The sequence below is a fragment of the Thunnus maccoyii genome, chromosome 17 (assembly GCF_910596095.1).
Source record: "Thunnus maccoyii chromosome 17, fThuMac1.1, whole genome shotgun sequence".
NCBI lineage: Eukaryota > Metazoa > Chordata > Actinopteri > Scombriformes > Scombridae > Thunnus > Thunnus maccoyii.
In genome coordinates, this window is record NC_056549.1 from 5,970,518 (window position 1) to 5,996,703 (window position 26,186).

The following is a 26,186-nucleotide window of genomic DNA, read 5'->3' on the forward strand; positions in this document are numbered from 1 at the left end:
CTAAGGCTCAGTTCCAATTTTTTAACCAGATTTGATCTGTTACATATCTTCCAAGTTAGGTTGCCGTAGGTGTTGCTGTTTCTGATATCCAGATACTCTTGGGGCATAAGACAAAGAACAACAACAACAATCCAAGCAATACCAAGAAGTTTCCAGCATTTAAAAGTATTCAAAGAACCATATATAATGTATTAAAGTAGTTTAACACAGTATATACAGTATATATAAAACGAAAGCCAACCATTTTACTATAACTTGAGAAATAAGTAAAAAATCAACAAAACATGTTTATTATTAATGTTGGTCATCAACCTGTTGCTTAAAAATTGTAATGATGTATTGATTTGACGCTGTGATGAGAAGAAAAGTCAAATTCTCGAGAAGATGAGCTTGTTTGAGCTTCAGAGATTTGATTGATCAAAATATGATTCTTATTCTCATAATTTTCATGAACAACTTACACCCTCACAACATAAATAAGTGAACAAAACCTGCCACAGAGGCAGATTCTGACCTTTTAAAGGTAATTTAAGTTTGTACTCTGTACTCAGGCATTAGATAGTACAGGCACACTTAGTGAACCTCTCTGTAATTTCTTTGATGATATTAATTCATGAGCTAAACATTGTCAAGGAACTTATATAATTCTCCATTTAGAGGCCACAGTAACATGTAAGTACTGCCAGGAAGATTTTAACCATATGTTGCCTCTATACATGCAAAGTCTAAACTTAACAATATTTTTCATGTTTTGGAATAATCAGGTACCTTCTTAGGCCACAAGAGGGCTGTGCTTGCTAGGTTATGCAGGTATTGAGTGGAAGTAAAACAATGTTTGCTTTCATTGTATATTTATACTTCATCAGTGCTACATGTATCCCAACAATACAACAGACCCAATGTAAATAGGGGGTGAAAATGCTTTTAAATATGTGTTGTGCTTGCATCTTACTCCTTTTATTTTAGGAATAATCTTGCATAGCCTATTGGGAAATACTTTTATGAAAAGATGGATGTCTGTTTCATCTCTGTATATACAGTACAGAGAAAGGCCCAGGACATGTTTAGCCTATAGTACAAAGACTGGAGGCGGGAAAAACTGCTATTGTTAGCTATTTATGGACCAACAACAGCTGAACCTGGTCACCACACAGAGCATCTCAGAAATCCTGCCCTGATAGTACATTTGTTTATAGAATGAAAATAAGATTAAGGCAGCTGTAATCAATATTTTTCATAATAATAATGTCTGAGCAGTCAGTGTGTAATGTGTTGGTTGTGGCTTGTAGTGATGAACCTGTTATGCCCCATCCACCATGTACCCAATTTAAGACTCTTAACACCTTTTAAAACAGCCAAGCCATGGGATTTATTATCATAAAGATACAACACAACAAGGACACTAAATAAGTGCAATAAACAATCAAAATACAATGGAAAAACTAAAATAACAAAATCCCAGACAGAGAGGCACAACCAGCAGTCCACAATCAAAAAGCCTCTCACTGCCCCAGGAACATGGAACATTTAAGCTCTTCTCACTGGGCCAGGTGCACCTCATTGCAGACTGATTGTAGACCTGGGTAGAGCAAAATACAAGAGGAAAGAGAAAAAACACTGTTTAACTGTTTTGGTTCAGTGTCAATGCTCTCATCATTTTCAGCTGCAGCAGACACAAAGCCATCGTGGCCCGCTGCAATCACTGCTGCAAACACACCCAAGATGGATGCGGCATGACCACCATCGAACAGGCCCTGCAGGAACTCCAGAATACCCTGAAGGGGGCATGAGCAAGGTCCCTGGTTTCACACCAGTCATCAAATACCTGCCAATGTGCCATATAGGCCCGAGAGATGGATGTGTTCTGAAACGTAGAGACAACTGCGGCAGGGAGACCCAAGCCGCTAAGTCTTACCCTCTAAACTTCCAGACCATGAGGCACTGTCACAGAACGTGGGGAGAGGATGGTGCCCCCTGCCTGACTCAGAGCTGTGGGCAGGTCAGGCACCGCCCACAGACCCGATACTGGCCAGGGGGACAACAATGGGGGGCGTTGGCTTTACTCTGGGAGAACCAGAGGGGGCCCTGGGTGTTGTCCTTGCTCAAGAAGAAGTCGGCCAAACCATCGTCTGATCTGTGCAGCTATGGCCAGGGAGATGCTCCACTCCTCCTTGAGTAGAACCCGTCTGCACATCCCGTCTGCCCCCATTTTGAGGGACCCTGGAACATGACAGGCTTTCAATGAACAGAGGTGGTGGTCTTCCCAGGTCAGGATGGATTCCACCATCCTGTACAGGGCCGGGGATCTGACACCCCCCTGTCTGTTCAGGTAGGCCACCACTGTGATGTTGTCTGACCTCACCATCATATGCTTTCCATTCAGTTCTGGAGCAAAGTGGAGAAACATCTTCTGAACTGCTGTGAGCTCCAGCAGGTTGATGTGGTGGGCTGAGCTCAGAAGCCAACACTTAAGTCCATATAACCGGTACACTGTTTTTGTGGTCATTGATACAAGAAAGCTTCACAGTTAACTTAAACCTAATGCTAAACTGCAAGCCACATGTACGTGAGCTTTGCTAACGTTAACTAGCAAAGTAATGTTCATTTAGCACATGTCATTGTATGGCTGTTTCTGAAGGCCTGATCATTAGGTTGATGTGCCAAAATTATTTTAAAACTGTGCAATAAAAGTAACTTCTTTCTTAGGAGAAAGATTTTATGTTTTTAGCTGTTATCCATCAGTAGGTTGCCGTGTCATGGAGGAATAGTAAGGAGACCTGAGGTTATGGCTCTAACTCTGGTTTACTATTGTTACTGTTGTAAGTACATAAAATGCATCTTGTAACTCTTTTTTTAAGGGCACTATAGACATAGTGTACTTTATTTATATTTGATTAATACTGATTTTAGTTTTAAATTAGTAAGTCAGTGCAATATTGCTTTCCAAAAGCTGTCACTAGCTTAGAGTTTGTCTCCAAAAATTAATTTGAGCCATTCCTGATGTAAATTCTGATCCTCTGGAAGGCTGACAAGCACAGCAGGACACTGGAAGTGCTGCTGAAAAACCAGCAACACTTCCAGTGTCCTCACCACCCAGCGGTGGTGGCCTCCTGCTAAAGCTTCCTGCAGATTTGATTTGACTTGCTGGTGTGACGAGTACTGCCTCAACACTGCTTGCTCTTGGATGGAAATCATCCCTAAATTGTAATTCATTGATTCATTGATGTATTCCAGTTTGTAACTCTGAGGCAGAGGAGGGTGTTTGAGCTTCATAGATTGAAGTCATCCGAAGTTGTCATGAAGAGTTTTTAACTAATTTCTGATACCATATAGATAATGCATACAAACAAGCAAAAAGTAATACAAATAATGTAGTTTCTGTTATAAATCCTGCTGGATAATAGCGCATTTGTCATGACATACAACCTTTTTTATGTTGTCTTCAAGCATATCCGTGTGAACCTTCCGCCTGATTCATTTTGTGGTTCATGAAGTCTTCTCCAAAGTCGATGATGTGTTTCAGAGCGCTCAGGATCAGTGAGTCGATGTCATCATTGAAGTTGATTTCTTCAGAGTAGTTTTTTACAGGGAAGATGCAGTTCATTGGGATACCCACGTCTGCACTGAACTCCTCCATCTACGTTTAAAAAAACACATCTCAGATGCAAAAAAAAAAAGCCCCAAAGCTTTTGTGCTCACTGCACCAATCAAATCATTTGGACCAATATTGACCTTATTAAGCAGAGAGGGTATTGGCCAGACATAATGAATCCATTATTTGAAAGAATATAGCTGGCAATTGATGATTTACCAACAAACAAATTCAGTCTTGTTTGCCATACAAGCAACTACTCTCCAGAGACAAACTACAGTTGTCATTGTCTTTATAATGAAGGAACATGTCACCCAGTGCAGCGGTTTGGCTCATTGACGTGTTTTTAATAGTTTTTGGACAACAGAGGTCTATGGCACAGAGGAATAATATATATCAGGCTTTGGATACACACACAATACTTGTTAGTGGATCAGTTTATTGCTAGTTTGGCTCCAAACATGAGATTTGTTGACAATAAGAAAAATACAGAAAATTGCCAGACGTGTACTTTAAAGTTAATGCAGTTTACTGTGAAACTGAAGGTGTTGACAATGTCATTTTTGTTTAGCTAACAGCACCAAAATTGTTTTTTTATATTGAATTTAATGTACCTTCTCCTTCACATAGGCGGACTTGTAGACTATCTTTAAATCTTCTTTGATTTCAGGACAGGTCTGATCAATTTTGGTGAGAATGGCCACTTGAGGAATCCCTGCCAAGACAACAGATGGAAAACTAATGAGTCCCATAACTGACATAAATATAAACTGACTACAGCTGCTGTTCTCTGTGATGACGGAAATTACAAACAAACATACAGGAAGTGAGTGTTTAAAAATTCTGGTACCACATTCAGATGATGTTTTTCAAGTATCATCTTACATGTAGAAATATTGATTAGTGCTCTCACCTAGCTGACTGGCTGCTGTCCTGATTTCCCGAATCTTCTGCACAGTTTCATCTGTCGTTAGACTTACTTTGTCGGCAGGAATGACACAAACCAGGACATCCACTGTATCGTTGGGATTTACTGTTGTGTTGTAGAATTGGTTGTCCTCTGACAACTTAGATACAGGATTGAACTGGAAAACAAAGTTAAATCCACCTAAATAATGGCAGCTGCAATATGTTTAATCAAATACAATAAACATATACAGTATCAGTCAAAAGCTTAGACACACTTTCCCATTCAGTTGAATGGGAAAGTGTGTCCAAACTTTTAACTGGTACTGTAATTCAAAATAATCTTGTTAATCATACTGATGAATGTCTCCAGTGTTTGCAATAACTATACCTTGTACTTCTCCTTCACATGTCCCTTCAAAGCCAGTTTGACATCGTCCACAAGGACACCTTTGCCTTCGCTTAGGCCCATGATGTCATTGAAGACAAAAGGGTAAAAGGTGTTCGGGGTTTCCTTTTCGATCTTGTAGGTTGTGTACTGTCAACCACAAATGGAGAAAAGAGCAGTTATTGTGATCACTAGAGAGTAAGAATGGACACATCAATACCCAGCTACCATAAAGTAAATAGTATTAGATTAGTTCAGTGTGTCTAATTAATCAGTTTAATTTTGTTAGTTCACATTTTTAGGGTTTAAAGGACCAGTGTGTAAGATTTAGGGGATCTACTGAAATGGAATATAATATTCATAAGTATGTTTTCATTAGTTTATAATCACGTGAAATTAAAAATTGTTGTACTTTTGTTACATTAGAAAGAACCCCTTATATCTACATAAGGAGTGGGTCCCCTTCCACGGTGCCCACCATGTTGCACTGCCATGTTTTTATAGTAGCCCAGAATGGACAAATTAAACACCGGCTCTAGAGAGGGCCTTTTACGTTTTTCGTGAGTTTCATGGCCACAGTGAGGTTGAGGGAAGAGGTATTCAGTTGGTTGCAATCTGCAACCTCATCACTAGATGCCACTAAATCCTAAACAAGGGTCCTTTAAACTCTCTAAACTTCGTTCAGTTACCACAGAATGAGGAATCATAAACTGACTTCACAAGTATTTTTGTAATCTTACGGGTGTTTACTGTCTGCCTGGTATTAGAACCTCTTTTCCCGGGGAGAAACCAACATTTAAATCCAGTATTTCTACAGTGGTGTACAGCAGAGACGACAACAGTTGGGCCATATTTGTAGATCTGTTTCTGAAAAGCTGGGCACAGTTCCTGGTCAGACAGTAAACACCTGTGCAATCTCAAAAATACCTTGGATGATGCAAACTGCTGCCAGAAGACAAGTAAAATAATGTTCTGAGGCCACATGTGGACTTATGGGATATGGGGTTTGTTAACGGTTGTCAAACACAGAAAAATTGAATAAGCAATATTGAATCTTTTTGTTTTTTAAAATACCTTCCTTATCTGTCTGTTAACAAAACAAACAAACAAAAAAAGAAACAAAAAAAACAACAAAAAAGGGGGAGATATGACAGGCTTGGATACTGCACACATTTATGCATATATATGTGTGTGTATGCACACATCAGAGTATATGCTACTTACAGGAACATCATCAGTAATATAGTCGCCTGTCTGTTTGAAGAGGTGGACAAGCTGATAAATAAACTTCTGATCCTAACCAAAGTCCACTTTTTCTCAAACACATCTTTCATATTCCTTATTTTGTTACTTTCTCCATAAACTGCACTTCTTGAATTTTACTTTTCTATCTCATATAAAATCACATATTTACCATCACAAAATAGTCCCGTTTGCTTTCACACCACAAACACAGCATGCCAAAACCCAACTGGAACCAGACCCACCTTTTCAGGTGGTCTCGGTCTAATTGGTCTGCACCAGAGTTTGATTGACAGCTCTCACTACAGCTTAAACGAACCGAACAGGAAAACACCCCAAGGTTCATGTCAGCAGGTTAAATGTGAAAGCGCCCTGAAGGTCATGAGAAAGTCTGCTCCCTTTAAAATCCTGGGTCACTTGTTTGTATGTAATCATTGTCAAAACTGCTTGTGCTCAGCTGCAAATTCTTTACCACTGATAAGTCGGGTGGATGGATGGACGTATGAAACTGTGCTTTACAGACCTACTCTTTCCTACCTTCTCTCTCTTTTTAACTGAAGCTGTTTTAGTTGCCTACACTTAACCAGACTACAGAGGCAGAAGAATGATTTCCTGTGTGTCAGCAGATGATATGTATGATTTATGCTCTTATAACACTTTAGGATGTTCAGTTCATAAACAGGAAGTCAGTGGTTTTCTGTAGCTGCTGCAGCAGTCAAAGCTTCCTGTCAATTTCAGGCCTTTAACACTTTATTTGCAGCAGCATTTTCACTGCTGCACATTTTTATAGACTCATCTTTCTGAATAATAGTTGCATTGTTGGATTGTTCTATTGTTGTCTTGCATATGATGCAAAGTTTGATTTCCCTGTTACAAATACATCTTATTATTGTTATTAATACTATTATTATCAGTGCTATAATACGGAGCCAAGAGGCTCAATCAAGTTTCATAAAGGTTTGCTAAGTTTTTATATGACATACTACCTGTAGGATGTTTTCTTACTTTATCAACACAATCAAACTTGCTTCATACCGTTTTGGTGAAAGAGTCACCAGAGGTGTTATCCACCAAGGCCAGTGAGCACATCTTGCCTCGAAAGATACTTTTAACAGAGTTGATGAAACTGGACTTTCCAGCTCCAACTGGTCCATGAAGAAGAATCCTGAGCTGCCGACCTTCGATGTGAGGTTTGTAGTTCTTCACATACTGCAGAGCGCTCTTTTTGTCACTGCTCAGAGAAGGAAACATCACATTAGAGTTTAAACTTAAGTGCAGTTTTACAGAGTTAATTTGTGCAGTTTGTGCTGCGAAGGTGGAGACACACTCACCTCCAGTTTATTTCTCTCCATGGTGTGTCGAGAACTGACAAATACAAGACACAAGTTCACATAAGACAAAAGATTATGAAGAAATACCTTCATCATGCAGCAATGAGCAATTTTCTTTGAATTAAAAAATTAAAAAAATAGTCTTACATGGAGGCGGCTCAGGTGATTTAGAGCCTTCTCCTCCCATAGCTGGAGAATAAACAGTCACACAAAAAGTTTTAAACTCATCATTGAAGAAAGTATTTACGTTTAGCTGTAAAGCTACACTTTGGTAGAAAAAGTAAATTAATAATAATTACTTGTAATAACATTACTAATATGCTACAACAGCAAATTAGATCTTTCTGTATCTAAATCAAAAATGTTTTAGTGTCATTTTGAGTGCAAATATAAAAAGTCACATTATTGAAAAACTTAGAATGTAGCTGCAGGTTCAAAGTTGATTGAAACCATCAAAAATCATAGTACAAATTAATAAACTTAATCAGTGTACAAAATGTGATCAGTTTTATTAACTGTCATATTGAGTGACACTGAATAAAACACATCGAAATTATTCATTATCAGAAAAATGATTAACTAAAGAAAAGAAATGACCAAAAACCAGACTTTAAATGAATCAAACTAAAGTAAATTACACTAAATAGACCCAAAATGTCAAAATTATAAAGCTTTTTCAAATACACTTAATTTTGTCCTGTTATTCTTACAATGATCATATTTTGTTTAGTTTTTCTATTCAGCAATAAGCACAATATTGATATTTAAAACAAACATAAAACAGTTTAACAATCACAGGAAACAATAATTTAATCACACATTTGAGGATAAATGTGATTGAAACTTTCTACCTGTGTTGTTGTTGTTGTCCTGCTCGAACAAAGTCAAAGACTGAATGTGAGCCTCAGACTAAGTTGAGTTATTTATAGTCTCCTGTAACGTCAGTACAGTAATTAACATATTAAATTATCCTCCCACTCCTATTGTACTTGTATTTTGTAGACTGACATGACAGAAGATAAGTTCACCTCGTTCTCTTCCGACCACAAACTGCACATTCAGTTTCATTTTCATCAGGATGTTTTGTCTTTGTGTCTGAACTGATATGCTGCAGATCGAAACAACCTCACAGATAGTGGGACACATTTTCAGTAAAACTGAAAGAGGAAGCAACATTGATTTTAATTGTTATCACCACTAAACTTCATGCTAGCTTAACATATTGTCAGCCTGCTAGTTAGTTTGTCTTCTTAAATGCATGATGCAATCCACTTTCAAAATCAGTTAGGATTTTAAAACTTGGTGGGTGGTTAGGTGACTGTTGATTGGTGGGATGAGTAGCATGCTGGTGGTGATAACACCATGCTGGCTAGTTTGATATGATGTTAGCTGCAGGCCCGGTGCCAGGATGAAGTGATGAGTTTTTCATCAAAAAAATTAATTTATTAAACCATGTAATAGCCTCAGAAAGGCTAAATAACAACATTAGGCTACTGTTTCAAAATCAAAGAATACATCTATTAATCAGAGCACTCACACAAGAAAATGGCAGCATGCTGCCCTCTGCTGGAGCTCTGTGATGATACATCCTGCTGTGGCTCTGTTGAGGAAATCCAGTCAAACTAAAGTTCACTGTCATAAGTCAGAAAAAAATCTTGCAATTAGGAGATATAAACTAGCACTAGCATAAAAACATATCAACCAAAGTAGTTTATCCCATTGTTGGGCCTCAACCATGTGGTCAGACAAAGGCAGGCCTACTTTGTAAATTTGGAAACATGACCACAAGGTTGCCTTTTCCCTTTAATCCCTATAACGAAGGAAGAGCGACATAAGGCTGCTCACACAGACTACAACTCCCAGCCTGCCCTGCAGTTAGCACCTTGGTGCAAGATCTGGGATAGCCCAAACTCTCGTCTCTCATTGGCAGAGATGCTCAAACACCACAGTCCTGGAAACCCAGCCATGACATCACCTCAGCTATAAGTGCCAGCTGCACAGATACACCCATTGCCTTTCCATTTAGCCGTGCCGCAGGAAGCTCTGCTTCCGAGTCCTTTGCTCTGCTAAGCTCCGAGGAGCATCGATGCTCGCTGCTTGCCCTTCGCCATATCACCATCAGACACATGTATTTGTTAGCACACACCCTGAAATGGGTGATTGCAGAGTCTCCAACCTCCAGTCGGCGCCATCTTGCGACTAGAGACCCATGCTGAGTAGGCACCGCCATCTTAGCTATTGTCTCTAACCAAAACACTGCGGTCACATCTGCCATTTTGATTCTTGTGTGACGTGACTCCCTCCCGTAGTCATGTCCGCCATCTTCACTCTCACGTGACGTCCACCATCTTGTCTCTCTCTCTCTCTCTCTCTCTCTCTCTCACACACACACACACACACACACACACATTCACCTGCATGTGTGTTTACAGCTGTTGTTTTATGCATGTTATTAATCCGTATTAATAATTTTATTGATTTAATCATTAAGAATTACCTTTGATAATGATCAATTATTGCTAATAACCAAATGTGCTCCTCCCAGCCCCGACACCATTAACTGAAGAAAACACTGCTGAGTATAATTAAGACTTTACTAGCGTCTCTATTTACTTGTGATGGGCATTGTAATAGTATCATAAGCTACATATTTTTTAAAAATTTGATTCCCTATGTGTACATAGTGCAGAAGATTCAGGGGTATCATGTCTCTAAAAACTGAATTGTAATTAATGACATTTATTAACCAGTTGCTTTATAATTATTCTTAAGGTGTAATGATGTATTTCAGCCTGTGGGTGGTGCTGTGACCCTGTGATGAGCAGAGGAATCAATTTCTGAAGCAGAGGAGATTATTTGAGCTTTACTGATTTAATTTATCAGAAAGAGATTTTAACACTCTGAAGTTAACTTTACTAACAGCTTATTATCATCATTTTTATGAATGACTCATCTCTGATAACATCAATAAGTGAACTAACCAGCCATAGATGCAGATTTTGACCATTTAAATGTTATGTATGTCTATTATCTGTGTCACACAATAATAAAAAAATGTGTCATAGTTTTGTTTAAATAATTGTTAAAACTGAATCTTTGCTATAAAAAAAGCGTACTCTTTGGAGCCGTTTCTAAACACGTTACGGTAACCACCGTCTTCATGGGTGAGGGAACATGAGAGATTGTAATTTTTTTAATGTCTGTGTTTTATTTTTCAGGGGAACTTTTTTCAGTGCCAATACAACTTCTTCCAATTCAACTGTTTCAACACCAGTATTTCCTTTTACAGATCAGGTTCAGGTTTTCTTATACAGGGACAGGGGGCTCTCCTGATTACCATGGCCTGTATGCATCTTGTGTGCTGCACCATATCTCTCACCCTTCCAAGTTAAATTCTGCTTTGTTACATAAAAATATTAGTTTTTGAGGACCAAAAATATTCGGGGCTGAGGCCCCTGTCAACAGACAGGAAGTCAGTAGTGCTTTAAAAAGAAGCTGCTACAGCAACAGATTGGTGGCCTTAAACAGTTTATCTCAATATCAACACAATCAATCTTACTGTACCTTTTTGGTGAGACAGTCGTGTGCCATGTTGCCTGCCATGGCCAATTTGCACATTCTGCCTTCTAAGACACTTTTAACAGAGTTAATGAAGCTGGACTCTCCAGCATCACTCTAATCCATCCCAAATATCAGTGTTATTGTTTTCCACAATACCAGCCCTTGAAAACTGAACCTCCACGACTAAAAAATAACGGTAAGCTGCACCTTCAAGTATGTTCAAGTATATTAGTGTAAGTGCAATGCTTTAGCTGTAACTTTATGTTGAACCAGACTAGTGAAAGAGGTTTATGCTATTTTATGGAACATTGTTGTTTACTTGTGATGGGCACTGTCCCTAAAAGCTGAAAGATTATTAATGCATTTATCAACCAGTGGGATGAAAATCATCCTTAAATTGCCATGATGTATTCCAGTCTGTAACTCTGAGGCAGAGGATGTTGATTAAGCTTTACAGATTGAATTCATCAAAAGTCGTCATGAAGAGTTTTTATTTCTCCAAGCTTAAATTTATTTGAATGACTAATTTCTGATACCATATTAATAAGTTAATGGAACCTCCCACAGTTACATGACTTTTTAAAAATTATTTTAACACTCTGAGCTGTTTTTTGTCAAACAAATGAAATATATATATATATTTAATTACAGACTATTTTATTGTTGGTAGAGGTGAATTAATGCTAGAAAAATGATGACATGCATTTGTTATATAGACTGTTGTTTAGATGGTAATCAAATGCCAAACCAGCTGATAAACAACCATTTAAAAGGGTCCAAAAGGCTTTCCAAATACAGAAATACTGACAAATAAAGTACCTTTATCCAGATGTCACTTAAAAAATACATTTTAATGGTAACAATAATCACATTTGTGCTGAAGGTTCAAAAAGCAGATTTATTGTCTTTCAGCTTGTTCCAGTTCTTCATTAAAGCTACACAGTGAATATGCTAATATTAAAACACAACATCAAATGGAAATATGCTAGATGTTCAGCATTTTAGACACATTTCCTTGAAATCCAGCCTGATATATTGGGTATCTTTGCAAATGTAGAAATTAATACAAAGTTCTGTGGGTTTCAACAATGTTTGGGCAAAACAACGTGAAACCGATCAGTCATCATATAAAAGTCTTGATACAGCAAATGAAACCTCATACAAACAAGCAAAAAGTAATAAAGTAATGTAGATTCTGTTATAAATCCTGTTTGATAATAAAGCATTTGTCATGACATACAGCCTTTTTTATGTTGTCCTCAAGTATATCTGTGTGAATCTTCAGCCTGATTCATTTTGTGGTTCATGAAGTCTTCTCCGAAGTTGATGATGTGTTTCAGCGCGCTTAGGATCAGTGAGTCAGTGTCATCGTTGAGGTCGATTTCTTCAGAGTAGTTTTTCATGGGGAAGATGCAGTTCATTGGGATTCCCACATTCACACTGAATTGCTCCATCTACGTTTAAAAAAAATCACAACATCTCAGAGGTAAGAAAAAAACAAACATCCCAAGGCTTTTGTGCTCACTGCACCGATCAGTTGGACCGATAATGACCTTGTTAAGCGGAAAGAATTTCAAAGAATATGGCTGGTGATTAATGATTTACTAACACGTATTGTTTGTGCATCCAAAGCCTGATATATCTTATTCCTCTCTGTTGTAGACCTCCATTGTTGTCCAAAAACTATTGTAATTGTTTACTGAAGTTATAGTACAAAGTCAAGAGATTGTACACATGCTGAGTGGCATCTGCCACACAAGGAACGTCTTTCCTGAGAGTTCAAATCTGCAGGTTGTGATATGTAGTACAACAAGTTAGTGAAGCTGTAAACAGAACCGTGTTCCCGCACATGCTCAGTGTGCCTTGTATGGCATCCTCTCCGGGGACAAACTACAGTTGCCATCGTCTTCATAATGAAGGAACATGTCACCCAGTGCAGCTGTTTGGCTCATTGATGTGTTTTTAATAGTTTCTGGACAACAATGGAAGTATAAATTATATCAGGCTTTGGATACACACACAACACTTGTTAGTGGATCAATTCATTGTGGGTTTGGCTCCAAACATGAGATTTGTTAACAATAACAAAAATATAGAAAATCGCAGCCTATTTCCACTCAAGACCTTTTTTGGTGAGGAAATCATTAAGGCAGCGCATTACATTATCTGCCGTTGTTCTCATGGGAAGCTCTTTGCAAAACACTAGCTCCTCGTGAAGATTATCATGAAGGAACTGAGGAAACTATCATAACTCATTAATTTGCATTGTGGAAACGGAATGGATGAAATGGAGACAAATGTTAGCAGCAGCTCGGCTAACAGCCCTTCCAGGAAGTCCAGTGCTCGCCAAATATCGTCAGAGAAACACCGATTTTTTTAGGTGAAACAGCTTTAATTAGTATTTTTACCGATTTTTATCTGCATGTACGTTTATCTTTGAAGAGGAGGAGACCACTGCGGATAATTCGGCTCCCGGTAGAAACCTGCCGAACGTATGGATCTCACGTTATAAGAGAAATAAACAGAGCAAATGTTAGCAGCAGCTCAGCCAACAGCCCCTACTGGACATCAGGTGCTTGCTGAGAGGCACTGATTTTTTAGGTGAAACTGCTTTATTCAGTGTTTTTATCTGTAATCACCAGGTCCGTTTGTTTTGGAGAGGAGGAGACCTCTGTGGATAATTGGCTCCCGGCAAAAACATCCTGAACAATGAACACTGGAGTAATCCTATCTTGTAGAAGCTGGAATGAAGACAACAACTCCCATGATCCCTTGCTACTTCACACCGTCATCACACTCCATCTTTTGTTATTGTTTTGATTGAGAGACCCCTAGCGACTGGAATTACATACTGTGCACTAAGGCTCAGTTCCAATTTTTTAACCAGATTTGATCTGTTACATATCTTCCAAGTTAGGTTGCCGTAGGTGTTGCTGTTTCTGATATCCAGATACTCTTGGGGCATAAGACAAAGAACAACAACAACAATCCAAGCAATACCAAGAAGTTTCCAGCATTTAAAAGTATTCAAAGAACCATATATAATGTATTAAAGTAGTTTAACACAGTATATACAGTATATATAAAACGAAAGCCAACCATTTTACTATAAGAAATAAGTAAAAATTCAACATAACATGTTTATTATTAATGTTGGTCATCAACCTGTTGCTTAAAAATTGTAATGATGTATTGATTTGACGCTGTGATGAGAAGAAAAGTCAAATTCTCTGGAAGATGAGCGTGTTTGAGCTTCAGAGATTTGATTGATCAAAATATGATTCTTATTCTCATAATTTTCATGAACAACTTACACCCTCACAACATAAATAAGTGAACAAAACCTGCCACAGATGCAGATTCTGACCTTTTAAAGGTAATTTAAGTTTGTACTCTGTACTCAGGCATTAGATAGTACAGGCACACTTAGTGAACCTCTCTGTAATTTCTTTGATGATATTAATTCATGAGCTAAACATTGTCAAGGAATTTATATAATTCTCCATTTAGAGGCCACAGTAACATGTCAGTACTGCCAGGAAGATTTTAACCATATGTTGCCTCTATACATGCAAAGTCTAAACTTAATATTTTTCATGTTTTGGAATAATCAGGTACCTTCTTAGGCCACAAGAGGGCTGTGCTTGCTAGGTTATGCAGGTATTGAGTGGAAGTAAAACAATGTTTGCTTTCATTGTGTTTTTATACTTCATCAGTGCTACATGTATCCCAACAATACAACAGACCCAATGTAAATAGGCTCTATTAACTGTTTTGGTTCAGTGTCAATGCTCTCATCGTTTTCAGCTGCAGCAGACACGAAGCCATTGTGGCTCACTCAGAGCTGTGGGCAGGTCAGGCACCGCCCACAGACCCGATACTGGCCAGGGGGACAACAATTGGGGGCATTGGCCTTCCTCTGGGAGAACCAGAGGGGGCCCTGGCTGTTCTCCTTGCTCAAGAAGAAGTCGGCCAAACCATCGTCAGATCTGTGCAGCTATGGCCAGGGAGATGCTCCACTTCTCCTAGAGTGGAACCTGTCTGGACATCCCGTCTGTCCCCATTTTGAGGGACCCTGGAACATGACAGGCTTTCAATGAACAGAGGTGGTGGTCTGCCCAGGTCAGGATGGATTCCACCATCCTGTACAGGGCCGGGGATCTGACACCCCCCTGTCTGTTCAGGTAGGCCACCACTGTGATGTTGTCTGACCTCACCATCATATGCTTTCCATTCAGCTCTGGAGCAAAGTGGAGAAACATCTTCTGAACTGCTGTGAGCTCCAGCAGGTTGATGTGGTGGGCTGAGCTCAGAAGCCAACACTAGTTTTAAATTAGTAAGTCAGTGCAATATTGCTTTCCAAAAGCTGTCACTAGCTTAGAGTTTGTCTCCAAAAATTAATTTGAGCCATTCCTGATGTAAATTCTGATCCTCTGGAAGGCTGACAAGCACAGCAGGACACTGGAAGTGCTGCTGAAAAACCAGCAACACTTCCAGTGTCCTCACCACCCAGCGGTGGTGGCCTCCTGCTAAAGCTTCCAGCAGATTTGATTTGACTTTCTGGTGTGACGAGTACTGCCTCAACACTGCTTGCTCTTGGATGGAAATCATCCCTAAATTGTAATTCATTGATTCATTGATGTATTCCAGTTTGTAACTCTGAGGCAGAGGAGGGTGTTTGAGCTTTATAGATTGAATTCATCCGAAGTTGCCATGAAGAGTTTTTAACTAATTTCTGATACCATATAGATAATGCATACAAACAAGCAAAAAGTAATAAAAATAATGTAGTTTCTGTTATAAATCCTGCTGGATAATAGCGCATTTGTCATGACATACAACCTTTTTTATGTTGTCTTCAAGCATATCCGTGTGAACCTTCCGCCTGATTCATTTTGTGGTTCATGAAGTCTTCTCCAAAGTCGATGATGTGTTTCAGCGCGCTCAGGATCAGTGAGTCGATGTCGTCATTGATGTTGATTTCTTCAGAGTAGTTTTTTACAGGGAAGATGCAGTTCATTGGGATACCCACGTCTACACTGAACTGCTCCATCTATGTTAAAAAAAACACATCTCAGATGCAAAAAAAAAAAAAGCCCCAAAGCTTTTGTGCTTACTGCACCGATCAAATCATTTGGACTGATATTGACCTTATTAAGCAGAGAGGGTATTGGCCAGACATAATCAATCCATCATTTCAAAGAATATAGCTGGCAATTGATTATTTACCAACAAGTATTGTGTATGCTTTCCCACACATACTCAGTCTTGTTTGCCATACAAGCAACTACTCTTCAGAGACAAACTACAGTTGCCATTGTCTTCATAATAAAGGAACATGTCACCCAGAGCAGCGATTTGGCTCATTGATGTGTTTTTAATAGTTTCTGGACAACAACAGAGGTCTACGGCACAGAGGAATAATATATATCAGGCTTTGGATACTCACACAATACTTGTTAGTAGATCAGTTTATTGTTGGTTTGGCTCCAAACATGAGATTTGTTGACAATAAGAAAAATATAGAAAATTGCCAGACGTTACTGTGAAACTAAAAGTGTTGACAATGTCATTTTTGGTCAGCTAACAATACCAAAATTGTTTTTTTAAATTGAATTTAATGTACCTTCTCCTTCACATAGGCGGACTTGTAGACTATCTTTAAATCTTCTTTGATCTTAGGACAGGTCTTATCAATTTTGGTGAGAATGGCCACTTGAGGAATATCTGTCAGGACAACAGATGGAAAACTAATGAGTCCTATGACTGACATAAATATAAACTGACTACAGCTGTTGTTCTCTGTGATGAAGGAAATTACAAACAAACATACAGGAAGTGAGTGTTTAAAAATTCTGGTACCACATTCAGATGATGTTTTTCAAGTATCATCTTACATGTAGAAATATTGATTAGTGCTCTCACCTAGCTGACTGGCTGCTGTCCTGATTTCCCGAATCTTCTGCACAGTTTTGTCTGTCATTACACATGCTGTGTCAGCAGGAATGACACAAACCAGGATATCCACTGTATCATTGGGATTTACTGTTGAGTTGTAGAATTGGTCGCCTTCTGACAATTTAGATTCAGGATTGAACTGGAAAACAAAGTTAAATCCACCTAAATAACGGCAGCTGCAATATGTTTAATCAAATATAATAAACATATACAGTATCAGTCAAAGGTTTGGACACACTTTCCCATTCACTTGAATGAGAAAGTGTGTCCAAACTTTTAACTGGTTCTGTAATTCAAAATAATCTTGTTAATTATACTGATGAATGTCTCCAGTGTTTGCAGTGACTATACCTTGTAATTCTCCTTCACATGTCCCATCAAAGCCAGTTTAATGTCGTCCACAAGGACACCTTTGCCTTCGTGTAGGCCCATGATGTCATTGAAGACAAAAGGGTAAAAGGTGTTCGGGGTTTCCTTTTCGATCTTGTAGGTTGTGTACTGTCAACCACAAATGGAGAAAAGAGAAGTTATTGTGGTCACTAGAGAGCAAGAATAGACACATCAATACCCAGCTACCATAAAGTAGTAGTAGTATTAGATTAGTTCAGTGTGTCGGATTAATCAGTTTAATTTTGTTAGTTCACATTTTTAGGGTTTAAAGGACCAGTGTGTAAGATTTAGGGGATCTACTGAAATGGAATATAATATTCATAAGTATGTTTTCATTAGTTTATAATCACGTGAACTTAAAAATTGTTGTACTTTTGTTACGTTAGAATGAACCCTTTATATCTACATAGGGAGTGGGTCCCCTTCCACGGTGCCCACCATGTTACACTGCCATGTTTTTACAGTAGAAAAGTTGAAAGGGTGAGGTTGAGGGAAGAGGTATTCAGTTGGTTGCAATCTGCAACCTCACCACTAGATGCCACTAAAACCTAAACAAGGGTCCTTTAAACTCTATACACTTCGTTCAGTTACCACAGAATGAGGAATCATAAACTGACTTCACAAGTATTTTTGTGATCTTACAGGTGTTTACTGTCTGCCTGGTATTAGAACCTCTTTCCCCGGGGAGAAACCAACATTTAAATCCAGTATTTCTACAGTGGTGTACAGTGCAGACGACAACGGTTGGGCCATATTTGTAGATCTGTTTCTGAAAAGCTGGGCACAGTTTGCGGTCAGACAGTAAACACCTGTGCAATCTCAAAAATAACTTGGATGATGCAAACTGCTGCCAGAAGACAAGTAAAATAATGTTCTGTGGCCACATGTGGACTTATGGGATATGGGGTTTGTTAACGGTTGTCAAACACAGAAAAACTGAATAAGCAATATTGAATCCTTTTGTTTTTTAAAATACCTTCCTTATCTGTCTGTTAACAAAACAAACAAAAAAAGAAACAAAACAACAAAAAAACAAAAAAGGGGGAGATATGACAGGCTTGGATACTGCACACATTTATGCATATATATGTGCGTGTGTGTGTGTGTGTGTGTATGCACACATCAGAGTATATGCTACTTACAGGAAGTAGCCAGATAACATCATCAGTAATATAGTCGCCTGTCTGTTTGAAGAGGGGGACAAGCTGATAAATAAACTTCTGATCCTAACCAAAGTCCACTTTTTCTCAAGCATATCTTTGATATTTCTTATTTTGTTACTTTCTCCATAAACTGTACTTCTTGAATTTTACTTTTCTATCTCATATAAAATCACATATCTACCATCACAAAATAGTCCCGTTTGCTTTCACACCACAAACAAAGCGTGCCAAAGCCCAACTGGAACCAGACCCACCTTTTCAGGTGGTCTCGGTCTAATTGGTCAGCACCAGAGTTTGATTGACAGCTCTCACTACAGCTTAAAGGAACCGAACGGGAAAACACCCCAAAGTTCATGTCAGCAGGTTAAATGTGAAAGTGCCCTGAAGGTCATGAGAAGGTCTGCTCCCTTTAAAATCCTGGGTCACTTGTTTGTATGTAATCATTGTCAAAATTATGCAGAGTAAGGAAAAATATCAAACATAAATAAGAACACAGAAGTAAGAGTTTCCATTGATGAGGGAAAGCTGTGAATGCCTCTTTATTCTGTTGGTGGCACTGTTCAGTTTGGAGATTCAGACCTGAGTAACAAGCTTTAAATGGCTCGATATGAACAAAACAACAAAAAAACAAAAAAGGGGGAGATATGACAGGCTTGGATACTGCACACATTTATGCATATATATGTGCGTGTGTGTGTGTGTATGCACACATCAGAGTATATGCTGCTTACAGGAAGTAGCCAGATAACATCATCAGTAATATAGTCGCCTGTCTGTTTGAAGAGGGGGACAAGCTGATAAATAAACTTCTGATCCTAACCAAAGTCCACTTTTTCTCAAACACATCTTTCATATTCCTTATTTTGTTACTTTCTCCATAAACTGCACTTCTTGAATTTTACTTTTCCATCTCATATAAAATCACATATCTACCATCACAAAATAGTCCCGTTTGCTTTCACACCACAAACAAAGCGTGCCAAAGCCCAACTGGAACCAGACCCACCTTTTCAGGTGGTCTCGGTCTAATTGGTCAGCACCAGAGTTTGATTGACAGCTCTCACTACAGCTTAAACGAATTGAACAGGAAAACACACCAAGGTTCATGTCAGCAGGTTAAATGTGAAAGCACCCTGAAGGTCATGAGAGGGTCTGCTCCCTTTAAAATCCTGGGTCACTTGTTTGTATGTAATCATTGTCAAAATTATGTAGAGAAAGAAAAAATATCAAACATAAATAAGAACACAGAAGTCAGAGTTTCCATTGATGAGGGCTGTGAATGCCTCTTTATTCTTTTGGTGGCACTGTTCAGTTTGGAGATTCAGACCTGAGTAACAAGCTTTAAATGGCTCGATATGAAGTGTGGAAGAGTAAGCCTGCTCTCAACAAGAAATGACAGCACTCATCATTTGTTCAAGAACCTAAAATGTTTTTCCTGACAAGTGGCCTCCAGTGGACATAGGTCTCCAGACGGTCCACTGCTTGTGCTCAGCTGCAAGTACTTTACCACTGATAAGTCGGGTGGATGGATGGACGTATGAAGCTGTGCTTTACAGACCTACTCTTTCCTACCTTCTCTTTCTTTTTAACTGAAGCTGTTTTAGTTGCCTACACTTAACCAGACCACAGAGGCAGAAGAATAATTTCCTGTATGTCAGCAGATGATATGTATGATTTATGCTTTTATAACACTTTAGGATGTTCAGTTCATAAACAGGAAGTCAGTGGGTTCCTGTAGCTGCTGCAGCAGTCAAAGCTTCCTGTCAATTTCAGGCCTTTAACACTTTATTTGCAGCAGCATTTTCACTGCTGCACATTTTTATTGACTCATCTTTCTGAGTAATAGTTGCATTGTTGGATTGTTCTATTGTTGTCTTGCAAATGATGCAAAGTTTGATTTCCCTGTTACAAATACATCTTATTATTGTTATTAATACTATTATTATCAGTGCTATAATACTGAGCCAAGAGGCTCAATCAAGTTTCATAAAGGTTTGCAAAGTTTTTATATGACATACTACCTGTGGGATGTTTTCTTACTTTATCAACACAATCAAACTTGCTTCATACCGTTTTGGTGAAACAGTCACAAGACATGTTATTCGCCAAGGCCAGTGTGCACATCTTGCCTCGAAAGACACTTTTAACAGAGTTGATGAAGCTGGACTTTCCAGCTCCAACTGGTCCATGAAGAAGAATCCTGAGCTGCCGACCTTCAATGTGAGGTTTGTAGTTCTTCACATACTGCAGAGCGCTCTGTTTGTCACTGCTCAGAGAACGAAACATCACATTAGAGTTTAAACTTAAGTGCAGTTTTACGGAGTTAATTTGTGCAGTTTGTGCTGCGAAGGTGGAAACACTCACTTCCAGTTTATTTCTCTCCATGGTGTGTTGAGAACTGACAAATACAGGACACAAGTTCACATAAGACAAAAGATTATGAAGAAATACCTTCATCATGCAGCAATGAGCAATTTTCTTTGAATTTAAACATTTTAAAAAATAGTCTTACATCGAGACGGCTCAGGTGATTTAGAGCCTTCTCCTCCCATAGCTGGAGAGTAAACAGTCACACAAAAAGTTTTAAACTCATCTTTGAAGAAAATATTTAGGTTTAGCTGTAAAGCTACACTTTGATGGAAAAAATTAGTTAATAATAATTACTTGTAATAATATTACTAAAACCCTGCAACAGCAAATTAGATCTGTCTGTACCTAAATAAAAAATGTTTCAGTGTCATTTTAAGTGCAAATATAAAAAGTCACATTATTAAAAAACATAATGTTGATTCAAACCATCGAAAATTATGGTGCAAATGAATAAACTTAATCAGTGTACAAAATGTGATCAGTTTTTTAACTGTCATATTGAGTGACACTGAATAAAACACATCTAAATTATTCATTATCAGAAAAATGATTAACTAAGACAAGAAATGACCAAAAACCAGACTTTAAATGAATCAAACTAAAGTAAATTACACTAAATAGACCCAAAATGTCAAAATTATAAAGCTTTTTCAAATACACTTAATTTTGTCCTGTTGTTCTTACAATGATCATATTTTGTTTAGTTTTTCTATTCAGCAATAAGCACAATATTGATATTTAAAACAAACATAAAACAGTTTAACAATCACAGGAAACAATAATTTAATCACACATTTGAGGATAAATGTGATTGAAACTTTCTACCTGTGTTGTTGTTGTTGTCCTGCTGGAACAAAGTCAAAGACTGAATGTGAGCCTTGGACTAAGTGTGGTAATTTATAGTCTCCTGTAACGTCAGTACAGTAATTAACATATTAAATTATCCTCCCGCTCCTATTGTACTTGTATTTTGTAGACTCACATGACAGAAGACACGTTCACCTCGTTCTCTTCAGACCACAAACTGCACATTCAGTTTCATTTTCATCAGGATGTTTTGTCTTTGTGTCTGAACTGATCTGTTGCAGATCGAAACAACATCACAGATAGTGGGACACATTTTCAGTAAAACTGAAAGAGGAAGCAACATTGATTTTAATTGTTATCATCACTAAACTTCATGCTAGCTTAACATATTGTTAGACTCCTAGTTAGTTTGTCTTCTTAAATGCATGATGCAATCCACTTTCAAAATCAGTTAGGATTTTAAAACTTCTGCAGTCTGAGCCCGGTTTAAGATGAGGTAGCTGAGGGTGGTTATGTGACTGTTGATTGGTGGGATGAGTAGCATGCTGGTGGTGATAGCACCATGCTGGCTAGTTTGATATGATGTTAGCTGCAGGCCCAGTGCCAGGATGAAGTGACTGAGGAGGCTGTTAAAAAATGTGAGGGTGCAATTTTTTCATAAAAAAATAATTTATTTAACCTGTAATAGCCTCAGAAAGGCTAAATAACAAAAACATAAGGCTAAGGTTTCAAAATCAAAGAATACATCTATTAATCAGAGCACTCACACAAGAAAATAGAGGCATACTGCCCTCTGCTGGAGCTCTGTGATGATACATCCTGCTGTGGCTCTGTTGAGGAGCTTCAGTCAAACTAAAGTTCACTGTAATAAGTCAGAAAAAAATCTTGCAATTAGGAGATATAAACTAGCACTAGCATAAAAACATATCAACCAAAGTAGTTTATCCCATTGTTGGGCCTCAACCATGTGGTCAGACAAAGGCAGGCCTACTTGTAAACGTGACCACAAGGCTGCCTTTTCCCTTTAATCCCTGAGACAAAGGAAGAGTGATAAAAGGCTGCTCACACAGACTACAACTCCCAGCCTGCCCTGCAGTTAGCACCTTGGTGCGAGATCTGGGATAGCCCAAACTCTCTCATTGGCAGAGATGCTCAAACACCACAGTCCTGGAAACGCAGCCATGACATCACCTCAGCTATAAGTGCCAGCTGCACAGATACACCCATTGCCTTTCCATTTTAGCGTTGCCGCAGGAAGCTCTGCTTCTGAGTCCTTTGCTCTGCTAAGCTCCGAGGAGCATCGATGCTCACTGCTTGTTTAGTTGTGTTCACCACGCTAAGCTAATTTGTGTTGTCCCACTCAGGACTGTTGTGTATTGTGGCACCACAAGCGAGACAGCAGGTTGGTTTGTTGGTCAACAGTCGAGACAACGTGCGTTATAGACTACTGTCCATACATTCTCTTTTCTATGTGAGAAAGCAACTACAGCTTTCTCCCCACAGCTGCAGAACTCAGCCGTGAGCTGGCGTTTTTCTCTTACACGCACACACGCACATAAACACTCGCACCCATTCACACATCTGGTGGGCAGATAATGTGGGACGCTCTGCCCTTCGCCATATCACCACCAGACACATGTATTTGTTAGCACACACCCTGAAATGGGTGATTGCAGAGTCTCCAACCTCCAGTTGGCGCCATCTTGCGACTAGAGACCCGTGCTGAGTAGGCACCGCCATCTTAGCTGTTGTCTCTAACCAAAACACTGCGGTCACATCTGCCATTTTGATTCTTGTGTGACGTGACTTCCTCCCTTAGTCATGTCCGCCATCTTCACTCTCACGTGACGTCCACCATCTTGTCTCTCTCTCTCTCTCTCTCACACACACACATTCACCTGCATGTGTGTTTAACAGTGTACAGCTGTTTTATGCAGGTTTTGCTTAGGTAGTGTTAGTCATAGTACAGTAATTTGGTGACTGAAGCATTTGTTAATTGTATTAATTCTTGTTGAGATTAATAAATTCTGTTCTACATTTAAAGTGAAGTCTTTTGTGATTATTGTGTTTACTTGTTGTGATAAGAGACTGGTTGAGAGAGTCAGAGCTCGGACTCAACAAACTGAAGAAAACACTGCTGAGTATAATTAAGACTTTACTATCGTCTCTATTTACTTGTGATGGACATTGTAATAGTATCATAAGTTACATATTTTTTAAAAATTTGATTCCCTATGTGTACATAGTGCAGAAAATTCAGGGGTATCATGTCTCTAAAAATTGAATTGTAATTAATGACATTTATTAACCAGTTGCTTTATAATTATTCTCAAGGTGTAATGATGTATTTCAGCCTGTGGGTGGTGCTGTGACCCTGTGATGAGCAGAGAAGTCAATTTCTGAAGCAGAGGAGATTATTTGAGCTTTACTGATTTAATTTATCAGAAAGAGCTTTTAACACTCTGAAGTTAACTTTACTAACAGCTTATTATCATCATTTTTATGAATGACTCATCTCTGATAACATCAATAAGTGAACTAACCAGCCACAGATGCAGATTTTGACCATTTAAATGTTATGTATGTCTATATTCTGTGTCACACAATAAAAAAATGTGTTATAGTTTTGTTTAAATAATTGTTAAAACTGAATCTTTGCTAGAAAAAAAACGTACTCTTTGGCGCCGTTTCTAGACAGACAAAATAATATAACATTATTTCTAACAAAATAATGTTAGGGAAAAACAACATGACTTGTAGAGATGGAGAAACTGATCAGTCATCATATAATAGTCTTAATACAGCGAATGAAACCTCATACAAACAAGCAAAAAGTAATAAAGTAATGTAGATTCTGTTATAAATCCTGTTTGATAATAAAGCATTTGTCATGACATACAGCCTTTTTTAATGCTTTCCTCAAGTATATCTGTGTGAATCTTCAGCCTGATTCATTTTGTGGTTCATGAAGTCTTCTCCGAAGTTGATGATGTGTCTCAGCGCGCTCAGGATCAGTGAGTCAGTGTCATCGTTGAGGTCGATTTCTTCAGAGTAGTTTTTCACGGGGAAGATGCAGTTCATTGGGATACCCACGTCTGCACTGAACTGCTCCATCTATGTTTTAAAAAAAATCACAATGTCTCAGAGGTTAAAAAAAACCAAACAAACATCCCAAGGCTTTTGTGCTCACTGCACCGATCAAATCATTTGGACCAATATTGACCTTATTAAGCAGAGAGAATTTCAAAGAATATGGCTGGTGATTAATGATCTACTAACAAGTATTGTGTGTGCATCCAAAGCCTGATATTTTATTCCTCTCTGTTGTAGACCTCCATTGTTGTCAAGAAACTGTTAAAATTGTTTACTGAAGTTGTAGTACAAAGTCAAGAGGTTGTGCATTCCTGCACATGCTCAGTGGCATCTGCCACACAAGGAACGTCTTTCCTGAGAGTTAAAATCTGCAGGTTGTGATATGTAGTACAACAAGCTAATGAAGCTGTGAGCAGAACCGCGTTCCCGCACATGCTCAGTGTGCCTTGTATGGCATCCTCTCCGGGGACAAACTACAGTTGCCATCGTCTTCATAATGAAGGAACATGTCACCCAGTGCAGCGGTTTGGCTCATTGATGTGTTTTTAGTAGTTTCTGGACAACAATGGAAGTATAAGTTACATCAGGCTTTGGATACACACACAATACTTGTTAGTGGATCAATTCATTGTTGGTTTGGCTCCAAACATGAGATTTGTTAACAATAACAAAAATATAGAAAATCACAGCCTTATCCTTTAAAGTTAAGGCAGTTTACTGTGAAACTAAAAGTGTTGACAATGTCATTTCTGGTCGGCTAACAGCACCAAAATTGTTTTTTTAAATTTAATTTAATGTACCTCCTCCTTCACACCGGCGGACTTGTAGACTATCTCTAAATCTTCTTTGATCTCAGGACAGGTCTGATCAATTTTGGTGAGAATGGCCACTTGAGGAATCCCTGCCAGGACAACAGACGGAAAACTAATGAGTCCCATAACCGAGATAAATAAACATAAACTGACTACAGCTGTTGTTCTCTGTGATGAAGGAAATTACAAACAAACATACAGGAAGTGAGTTTTTAAAAATGTTTGGTACCACATTAAGACGGTGTTTTTCAAGTATCATCCTACACGTAGAAGTACTGATTTATGCTCTCACCTAGCCGACTGGCTGCTATCCTGATTTCCCGAATCTTCTGCACAGTTTCATCTCTCATGTTACGTGCTGTGTCGGCAGGAATGACAAAAACCAGGACATCCACTGTATCGTTGGGATTTACTGTGGAGTTGTAGAATTGGTCGCCCTCTGACAACTTAGATACAGGATTGAACTGGAAAACAAAGTTAAATCCACCTGAATGATGACAGCTGCAATACATATAATCAAATATAATAAATATATACAGTACCAGTCAAAAGTGTGTCCAAACTTTTGACTGA

General features: G+C 38.5%; 1 protein-coding gene across 8 annotated transcripts in view; it reads right to left on the reverse strand.

The window, feature by feature from the left end:
• Positions 1 to 1,344: 1,344 nt before the first annotated feature.
• The window catches only part of LOC121882852 (interferon-induced protein 44-like), a 29,069-nt gene continuing 4,227 nt past the window's right edge, over positions 1,345 to 26,186 (reverse strand). Inside the window, exons 1-9 of one of the 8 annotated variants that reach the window (XM_042391321.1) lie at positions 21,884 to 24,622; positions 21,727 to 21,745; positions 21,044 to 21,085; positions 20,896 to 20,929; positions 20,602 to 20,797; positions 17,330 to 17,476; positions 16,946 to 17,117; positions 16,647 to 16,747; positions 14,890 to 16,073 (exon numbers count right to left, since the gene is read on the reverse strand). In XM_042391321.1, the coding sequence (XP_042247255.1) occupies positions 15,879 to 16,073; positions 16,647 to 16,747; positions 16,946 to 17,117; positions 17,330 to 17,476; positions 20,602 to 20,797; positions 20,896 to 20,929; positions 21,044 to 21,083 (885 nt within the window). In that variant the 5' untranslated portion in view covers positions 21,084 to 21,085; positions 21,727 to 21,745; positions 21,884 to 24,622 and the 3' untranslated portion in view covers positions 14,890 to 15,878. Of the gene's footprint in view, positions 1,580 to 1,915; positions 3,638 to 4,206; positions 4,308 to 12,387; positions 12,475 to 14,889; positions 16,074 to 16,646; positions 16,748 to 16,945; positions 17,118 to 17,329; positions 17,477 to 20,601; positions 20,798 to 20,895; positions 20,930 to 21,043; positions 24,823 to 25,601; positions 25,703 to 25,905; positions 26,078 to 26,186 lie in introns of those variants that run through there. The other 7 variants (XM_042391320.1, XM_042391319.1, XR_006092164.1 and 4 more) reach the window with 7 other exon arrangements.